At 37.2% G+C, this 9,890-nt stretch overlaps 1 protein-coding gene across 2 annotated transcripts; it reads right to left on the minus strand.

Moving 5' to 3' along the window:
- Positions 1–9: 9 nt before the first annotated feature.
- Positions 10–3,479, minus strand: LOC116203849 (protein trichome birefringence-like 23). 2 transcript variants are annotated; one of them, XM_031535801.1, is made up of 3 exons: positions 2,576–3,479; positions 1,878–2,182; positions 10–1,022 (listed from the first exon to the last, which is right to left on the minus strand). In XM_031535801.1, the coding sequence occupies exons 1-3, from the start codon at positions 3,054–3,056 to the stop codon at positions 249–251; spliced, it is 1,560 nt and encodes a 519-aa protein (XP_031391661.1). In that variant the 5' UTR covers positions 3,057–3,479; the 3' UTR covers positions 10–248. The 2 variants fall into 2 exon arrangements, with proteins under 2 accessions (XP_031391661.1, XP_031391662.1); XM_031535802.1 differs by having other exon boundaries at positions 1,878–2,173; positions 2,576–3,475.
- Between the last annotated feature and the right edge of the window lie 6,411 nt (positions 3,480–9,890).

Consider the following 9,890-nt stretch of genomic DNA (forward strand, 5'->3'; position numbering starts at 1 on the left):
ATCTGTAGGAGGAAGAATGTAAGAGTTGTACAATTGGATTGAAGCTTTACATTACAACGTTACAGATTTCGAATGGCAGGAGATGGAAGGAAGCATTTTTTTTTTTCCACTTAATGAGAGGATATTGAGATTGGAAACCATCCCACTCCGTGCCAAAAAGTGGGGAAAGGAAAAAGGAAACGAAGAGTCAGATTACTGGGACTCCACCGATCACTTGGATTGAATCTCCATGACCATTCTGTCTCTTGTCATGCGGCTGCCAACATTTGCATCATCAAATCATTCCACGAATCGATGGGTCCGGGTAAGCACCAGTGCAGACAATCATTCTGAACTGGGGTGTTCTTGTCCTTTGCCGAAGGTTGAAATTGCCTGTAAGGCCCAGGATGCCCATCGGGCCTCAGCAAAGCTAGCCTCGTCGTATCCAAAAGTTTCAGAACCACTCCATTCTTGGACCCTGTGCCTCTGCCCCTGTCGAACTCTTCCAACTCGATGTTTCTCATGATTCTATCGACATCATTCATCTCAATCTCGCCTTCCTTGAATGGGACCGTTCTGTTGCACGTCCCACCGCTGAACCATTGCCCGTTCTCAAAGTGATCAGGCGTGATGGTTCTAAAGATAACCATTGCTCGGTGTTGGGATTCGGTGACAAAGTTAAATATCAACCTTAGAGCTTTTCTGTATGCATAGTCAAAGCCTAGTTCAGTCAAGTTCCTGCCGGGGCAGTAATGGCAGCCCAAAACTGTTCCATTCTCATGGTAGATGGCAGTTTTGAGAAACCACTTCCCACCTGCAATGACTGCATAGTCGAAGCTCTTATATTGTTCCATCCATAGCACATCGAGCTTGTCTAGATGGAGCTGTATTTCTGACGAGGAAACTCCGTTGCTATCTTCGAAAACGTCGGCCTCGATGAGGAAGGGAGTCCATATGACCGAGAGAGTGAAGTTGTGAGTGGCAAAATGCCACCTCTTGGATCTGTATGCCTCATCGTGGTAGACCTCAACAGCTTCTTCCACCTTTCGAAATGCAGAACGTGAGAAAGATTGATCAATATCATAAGCGGCCGATAAGTAACATCCAAAAACCTCAGACTGAATCCTAGAGCAACATAAATTGACTTTTTTTTTTTTTTTTTTTTTTTTTTCTGGTTAAGTGCATAGTGATTTCCGCAAAAAATTATTATTTTTAAATTAAAAAAAAAGAGAGGCAATTGTGGAAATTCACTCATCACATGAATGGCATGGTGGATGAACTTGAACTGGCTAGTGAAAAGACAGGGTAACCTCCTCAAAAATATAATAAGGGGTGGGTGGGTGGGGGGCTCAACCTAAAAGTTGGATTTTAGCAGCTGTCCGTCCTCCCTGGTCCAATTCCACAGACAGAGATAATATATACTTGAGCATGTCGTGAAAAAGAAACTCCAACAAACAATTTGATATTATATATTACGGCATCCCACGAGTTGGATGCGTGTAGCTAGGCCCTATAGTGCACTACGCATCTAATGGTGGGGAAACCCTATGTCACCGGGACACGGGGTTATGTTAAAATAGCATACATATATATTAAGCTGCTAAGGTCTCACTTAATTGGTAGCAAAGTTTCAGCATTTTTTGCAAAAGAAATAATCCCAGGCGAGTCCCACAACCGCAAAACAGTCACTGCTTGCCACTAATAAAATTGGGAACGATACAACATCATATTCAGTAAAGAACATTATTAGCTTAAAGTCCTTACCTTGGCAGAGAGAGAGAGAGAGAGAGTCTAGTGCCGCCGTGGAGTGGAATAATTAGAAGAGAAGCTGTGTGATGTAGCACTACTAGCACAGCACAGAAGTTGAGTAATTTGAGACGACAATTTAACTAACTAACCTGATAGAGGATGCAAAGCAATGACTGGACGTGGTTACGCGAAATGGAATCCCCGATGAAAGCCCATGACTTATCCCTCATCATATCGAGGAATATCCTGGGATCGAACCTCGGCAACTCGCAGTCCTGGGGACTCCACCTCCAGTGAAGGTATCCTGAATCCGGGCGACCGTTCCTCATGCAGTTCTGGTGGGCTTCGATCTCGGGGCAACTCTTGTTCGTGTAAACAGGACCTAATCCATCAGGAACCCAATCCCCTCTGAAGATATCACACTTTGGTGCCGCCCCCACTTGTTCTGCGGAAACTTATTAAAATCATCAGTTAGAATGAAATGAAATGAAAGAAAAAAAAAAGCAGGGAAACCAAACTGATCAGAAATCATCCAAAATGCAATTCAAAAGCCCAAAAAGGAAAATTCTTCCTTTTAGTTTCTTCCACCCGCTAATAAGTCCCTATCCCATTCCTAGGCGGCGCGGTTCCATGATATAGATATTCTTCTTCAAGAGGAAGGTAATAAGGTTGTCCCATAAATATTCCATAAAACGAGAGAAATTTTTTTAAAAAAATAAATAAATAAAAGAAATTCCTTCTTTCTGGTTCTGGTTCTGGTTCTTGTTTTGCATGGCATGGAATTATTAGAAGAAGAGAGTGCGAGTGCCGGGAGAGTTAAAATAATAGTTATACCCACTGCCATTACCATTGCTAGAAGGAGGAGGAGGCGAAGAAGCAGTAGCTTGGGTTCCATTTGCAGGCGGTGTTGTGGCATTAGATGAAATAGTATTCCCACCACCACCACCACCAGCAGTAGCATTAGCATGATCTTGATCGTGATCATCAATGATGGGCAGGGGAGGAGGAGGAGAGTAAGAGGAGAAGGAGGAGGAGGCTGTTGTTGATTCGAGGACAGGAGGAACAGGATGAGGGTTTGTTGACACAGCCACAGCCACTACCGCGTCTGATGAGGATGATGATGAGGAAAAGGAGGGAGGAAGAAATGTGATGGGATCAGAAGAAGAGAGAAGGAGGCGAAAAGCAAGACCCACCAGGAGGAATGAGACCCCGAATTTCAGGAGGATGTGAGTGTTGTGTTTGTTTAGCTTCGGCCAGAGACAGAGTGGGCCGAGATCAGAAGACGACGACCTCATCCCTCCTCCTCCTCCTCCTCCTCCTCCTTTCATCCTTAATTATTTTGTTTTCCTTTTTACTTTTTTTTTTCCTTAATTTGTTCGTTTTTCCATATTAAAATATCGGAGGGAGGGAGGGAGGGACCGCCACTGGGAGGGAGATCGAGAGACGAAGAAGGAAGATCACTTCAGCTCTCACAGACAGACGCAGACACAGCAGAAGGATAGAGAGAGAGAGAAGCAGAGAGAGAAGTGGAGCAGAAGTTTCGCTGGGCTCGCTACTGTCCTCTCCTTAATTGTGATGCTCTGAAGCAAAAAAAAGGGGTAATCACTTGGCGGGGGGAGAGACAGACAGACAGACAGACAGACACAGACGGAGCAGAGATTTTGTGATCTGATGAGTGTTTTTCTTCCAAGAAAGGACATGCCAACTTATTATATTATCATCATATTAATAATCCATTCAAAGCCGAAGGGTTCATCCATCGATCCATGCTTTGCTTGATGTGGATATATATATATATATATATATATGTGTGTGTATTGTTCGTGATGTATCATTGATCATATGATGGTGAAATCTGTCTAATTCCGTTTATTATTATTATTATTATTATTCCAGAACTAATTTCAGCTCAGCTCTCTTCTCTGCTCTCAACTACTAACTAACATATTAAATGTATTCGGTCTAATATATATATATTAAATGGTCTGTTGAAATATATTTACATCGATTTAGTTGCCAGTTGTTGCCCTTGGCCATGGCATGGCAGTAATAAACCTCTGCGCTAATGTCTGTCCAAAATTTTAAAATATAATAAAATAACGCGACAGAGAACAGAGAAAAATAAATAAATATAATGAAAAATCTCCATTGGGGAGGTATAACTTGCTGTTTTAAAAAGAGACTAGAAAGAGTTTTATGATTTTATCGTTATATGAGCACACTGAAAGAATTTTATCTTTAATAATACTACAATTTAGGGAATCGGGTTCGTTTCTTTCATTTGAAGAAAACTTAGCTGAGCTCAGTGTTTATCACTACTCCGCCACGTGCTATTTATTTCTCTCTTTTTTTTAATTTCTTTTCTTTTCTTTCCTTTTCTTCTTTTAATAAAAAGTGACGTATTATTATTATTGTTATTATTATTATTGATCAAATTCAATAATTCATTTCCAGCTCACATTATTGATATATATTTAATTATTTAATTATTTATATTTTTTAAAATATAATAATAATAATAATTTACTCGATAATTATAAAAGATATCTCAAGATATGAAAAATATTTAAATATGATTCAACTGTCTAACAAGCTAAAAATCCTATAAATATGGTATCATTCACAAGTTAAATACATTACAATCAAGTTTTTTGACCCCCGTCTTCCCCTTGAAAAAATTGTTGATCCTTCCCAGCCCCAACCTGACCTATTTCTTCCTCTCAATGTGTCACTCTTAAAGTACATATTAACATACAACGAGATAATATATATATATATATATATATATGATATGTTAAATGTTTAGTTATATGAATACCATTATCTTTATATTTGCTATTAAATGGAATGTGATTTATAATCATAAGTTACTATATATCTATATTATTATATAAAGTCAAAAAATTCATTTTTGGTGTTACTTTTTATTTTTCAGAGTGCCCATGAAATATTCTCTCAAATTAGTTATAACCACTAAATTTTTGATAATTTAGTAATTTTATCAAATAACTTTCACTTTCACTCACCAACTTTCCTCTCCACCTCCCCCGTCTCTATATTTTTCTCATCAGTCCCCCTTCTCATTTTCTCTCTCTCTTTATTTTTTCTTTTTTCCGTGCGTAGTACGGATGTGTTTGTATAGTATATCATAATCAAGTAATTGTTTATAATTTATATATATTAAATGCAATCATCTTTTATATCTATATATCAATAATAATATTTAATTGCCATATATTTTAAATATATATATATATATTTAGAATTAAATTCGTCCATTCATTTGATAACCTTTTTTAATAGGAGAGATAGCTTAAAAATCAATTACTTTTATGAAATTCCTTAATTTACCAATTTTTTAAAATTTTAACATGAAAAATCACAATGTTTATCTATGTTTTCCCGATCTACCAATCCATTAATTTGGTAGTCAAAACTGTTGATGTGGCAGCTAATGGTGCTAATGTGACGGACGGTTTTTTACGTAGATGGCATACCACAAACTTTTTAACCTAAAAATAACATAGATTATTTTTTCCCCTCATCCACCAAAATATCAATAATTTTTTCATCATCCACCAAAATATCAATAATTTTTTCATCATCCGCCAAAATATCAATAATTTTAAAAAATCACATAGTTTGCTTATGTCCCTCATTTACCAAAATATGACTTCTTTTAGAAATCACTTCTACGAAAATATGACTTTTTTGAATGATTATAAGTTTGAATCAGGGACACATATTTGTATGTTGATTGAAAGAATTTTTGACGCAGAAGAACTATTAGAACATTTACAAGTTTATCATTTTCAAATCAAATGAATATTCATATGTGTTATTACATTAAGTAATATAGGGACTTAGATATATTATATTGCAGAGACAATAACTATGCCAAAATAACTATTCCAATAAAGCCTATTTACACCAACATCTATAAAATTTTAGTATGGTTAACTTGTTGTACACAAGTTCTGTTGAAATTGTATATTATCATGTCTAAGTTCCTATTTGGGTGTGTACATATATATATATATATATATGAAAGAAGGACGAAAAGTTGATTGTGCCAGATTGTTATAGAGCATTTCGTTTCTGAATTGAATTTTCTCGATCTTTTGGGATTTTTCTAAATGATAAAATTTTGAATTTTACAAATATATAGATTTGTGGATCCGTTCATTATTTTATCGATTTTTTGAGTTTTATTTATTTGTTAATTTTTTAATTTTTAAATAAATAATATAGATTTGTGAAACCGGTCATTATTTTCTATGATTTTTCAATTTTTTAGAAAACATGAATTTTAGTTTTATTTAAAAAGCATATTGATATAGATACCGAGGACCGATTATTATTTTCTATCATGTATGTAGTTCAATTTTAGGTACATTCACAGTTAGATTTTTGGATGTGAGTTATTCAACTATTTATTTTTTTCTTGCACATGAAATATTTTATAATTTTAGGATTTTTCAATTTTTTGTGCTTGTAGTTTAGGTGTTAAATTTTGATAATGGAAATATGATGAATTTCTATTTTCAGCATTTTCATCATATCTGCATTATCAAAATTTAATGACAATTGGTCCCGAAAATCTATATCTATATGAACTATGCCAAAAGAACCATGCCAAAATAAGTTGAACCACGCTAAAGTTATCGATCCTAATATCCAACAAGTTCAACCGTGCTAAATAACCGTGATAAAATTTTATAAATTTTAGTGTGCACAAGTTCTGTTGGAATGGTTATTACTTTTGCAGTATAATGTGTCTAAATTCCTATATTACTTATTGTGATAACATATGTGAATATTCTTTGAGTAGAATACCACTGTCGCCACCCACTTATTCATTAGCTACCGTTTTTGTCTTCAACATATTTTTGCCACCAATTAGCCCCAAACGTTGGTATTTCGTCTACCATTTATACCCTTCCGTTAACTTCCATGATGAAAAATTCATAGACGGCGTTATCTTTTCCCTCACTGTTCCGTTACGGAAGGGTATAAATGGTAGACGGAATGCTAACGTTTGGAGCTAATTGGTAGCAAAAATATGTCAGGGGCAATAACGGTGGCAAATGAATAAGTGGATGGCGACAGTGGTAGTCTACTCATATTTTTTTGATTTGCAAATGACAGACTTATAACTGTTCTAATGTTTCTTTTATGTTAAAAATTCTTTTAACATTCAAATCAATATTTTTTTACTAGATACATTCAAATCAACATACTATATAAATCCCCAATTCAAAGTTATAATCATTCAAAGAAGTCATATTTTGGTAGACGAGGGAACACATACAAACTAAGTGATTTTTCAAAGTTATTAATATTTTGGTAGGTGGGAGAAAAAAGAAAACTATGTGATTTTTTAGGTTAAAAAGTTTGTGACATGCCATTCACGTAGGCAATCATTTACCACATCAGACCATTAACGACCACGTTAGCAGTTTTGACGGCTCAATTAATGGATTGGTAGATTAGGGAAACGAAGGTAAACGTTATGATTTTTTCATATCAAAATTTTAAAAAAAAAAATTGATCGAGAAATTTCATGAAAATAATTAATTTTTTAGGGTATTTCTCTCTCTGTTTTTTTTTTTTAATAATTGAATTTGTCCATTCACTTTATTAGGACTTGGGGGGCCTGGGGCTGGGACAGGGGGGCACTGGTGCTGTTTTCTAGTAGTGATGGTGTATGTATAATTGAAGTATAAGAAGCCGACCCCCCACCGTTATTTTCATTCAGTCTGGGTCGAGGAATGGAACTTTGTTTGATTGAAGTGAACAGAGTCCGAAGTCTTGAAGAAGGACAGGAAGAAGGGTTCCCTTCTAATCCTAATCCTAGTCCGAGCACAAGTAAGAAAGCATGCTTTTTTGTCTTTTTCTTTCCTGTTCTGTTCTGTTGTTTGTATATTATTATAATAATAATAAAAACAACAAACAACAAACTGGCTCAGTGTTACTGTTTAGTTTATAAGGCAGGGCACAGGGCAGGCAGGTCAGGCAGACAGCCCCAATCGATCATCGTTCATTCATTTGGATCCTGGCCCATGCATATCTCCTGATCCCACTCCATCCGTCAGAGCCCCCAACTATAACTCATCCATCCTTAAAAAAAAAAGGAAAGGACTTAATCACGCCAAAAATCATAAATTTACTCAATTTTTTAAATATAATATCAACTCTCAATTTTTTCAAATCTAGCAATAACTTGCCAACGTTAGTCCATATCTATCATCCGTCCCCACTTTCGTCAATTTTTATAGCTTGACAAGTAATGCTTGCTAGCGTGACTTAAAGATTTTTAGCCTCTAATAAAATGACATCTGAACTTGTGATCCCACTCGTTTTATTAAGAAGACTCTAATATTTCTCAATTTTCAAATTTGACCCCATATTCTCGTCTCTTTTCTCACTTAGCACACCGCCGGCGGACTTACAACCGAGTCGAGGAGCAAGTTGTGGAATGAGAAAGGAGAAGGAAATAACCTTAGCGGCTGAGTCGAGGGGCAGAGGGAACCTACAGCCGGGCAGCCCCCTTCCCTCTCCCTTTGTTTTTGAATCGAAAAACAGAGGGAGAGGGGAGGGGCCCGACCCGGTTGAGGGCTCTCCCACTCTCCCTCCGGTTTCTATTCCAAAAATAGGCATGAGCTAAAATCCATAGTAAGCCCTAACCAACTTTAAGCTTTTATATTCGACCACCACCCCTTCTGTTCTTGCTTTGTTTCTTTGCTACCTCCCCCTCAACAATACATACCTAACACGCCCATTAATTAACCAATTGCAATATAAACTCTACCATAGGAATGATTTCGAATTTCCCATCCACTATACTCTCGGGTATAGCCCGTCATCCCTTCGGTTCTTCGTACTCTCGCTCCCCTATCGTCCTCTTGATTTCGTTCCTTCCTCCTCTACCGTAATCCAGCCCAAACTCTCGATTGAGCTCTCACCTCTTCACTTCTATTCTGTTTCCTGTCTCTCTCTCTCTCTAGTGCTTTGTTTCTTCTTCGTCTTCCCCCAGTCAAAACAAAGCAAAGAAGGAAATAATACGTGGAGCCCATGCTATGCTCCAGTACATAAACGTATATTGTATATAATACATATATATATATATATATAAGCACATGTAAGTGTGTATGTATGCATGTTTGGAAAAAAAAAATGTCGGATCGCACAAATATGGGGCCAAATTTGAAAAATGGGAAATATTAGGGTCTGTTTGGCAAATAAAAATCTTTAACTCAACTCAATTTAACTCACAAACAGACAACAAAGCCACAATTGAGGGCCCTACCTAAGCTGAATACATTTGACTAATGTTTCGCCCTTCTTTTTTTTTTTTTCCTTGCATTTGACCGTTGGGTAGGGTGCTCTTCCTACCCAACAAAGTCACTGTGGCCATCGACAGATTCCAAGCTCGATCCTCTACCCTACTTTCAAACTCGATTTTGCTTTAATCACTCCAGATTTCACCGAAATCGGCCAAAAGAACCTCCTAATCGAGGTCGGAAAGTCGCAATGCCACACAATCTCCTTTCTTCAAGCTGGAGCCTCTGGTTTAGGGTTCCCTCGAATCAGTCCAGATTTCGCCGATTTGTATATCATTCAAGTAATTTTCCCTACAAAACTTTGAATTGAAGCCACAAAGCTGGAATCGAGCTCTCTGTAGCCTGGTTTTGAAGCATAACTTACGCGATGGCGACGAGACCGCGTCAGAGCCTGGAGAAGTGGACCTGCAAGAGTGACCGTCTCTCAAGTTGTGAGTCTCTGTGCTCACCTTCCCCAAGCAAATGGCGCCGCTCTCTCCTACTCCAGCTGTTGAAAAACAATCATCGTCGAAGCCCTTCTCTCAAAACGTGCTGCAATGGCTGCAAAAATTCTCCATAAATGGTTTCAGGGCATGCCCACCTCAGCTTTTCCTCCATTGAAGTCCGTACTATTTCCCTTATCGGGCCCACCATCCAACAAAAAGTTAAGATGTTTTGTCTTTTTCTGCAAATGAATTGAGCCGAGTTGAACCATTTTTATTTGCCAAACAGAACCTTAGTTTTCTTCAAAATAAACAAGTGGGACCACAAGTCAAAGTGTCATTGTTTTATTATAGCTTAAAAATCGTTAGGTCACATCGGCCGATATTACTCGCCACA

The sequence above is a fragment of the Punica granatum genome, chromosome 4 (genome assembly GCF_007655135.1).
Source record: "Punica granatum isolate Tunisia-2019 chromosome 4, ASM765513v2, whole genome shotgun sequence".
Taxonomy (NCBI): Eukaryota; Viridiplantae; Streptophyta; class Magnoliopsida; order Myrtales; family Lythraceae; genus Punica; species Punica granatum.

What these genes read in the sequence shown, in the direction of transcription:
- LOC116203849 (XM_031535801.1), bottom strand. Translation starts at nt 3,056, where the DNA reads ATGAAAGGAGGAGGAGGAGGAGGAGGAGGAGGGATGAGGTCGTCGTCT. An exon ending in TCCTCCTCCTTCTAGCAATG is followed by an intron (nt 2,183 to 2,575) that starts GTAATGGCAGTG and finishes GATTTTAATAAG; the next exon opens with TTTCCGCAGAACAAGTGGGG. An exon ending in TGCTTTGCATCCTCTATCAG is followed by an intron (nt 1,023 to 1,877) that starts GTTAGTTAGTTA and finishes GCATTTCGAAAG; the next exon opens with GTGGAAGAAGCTGTTGAGGT.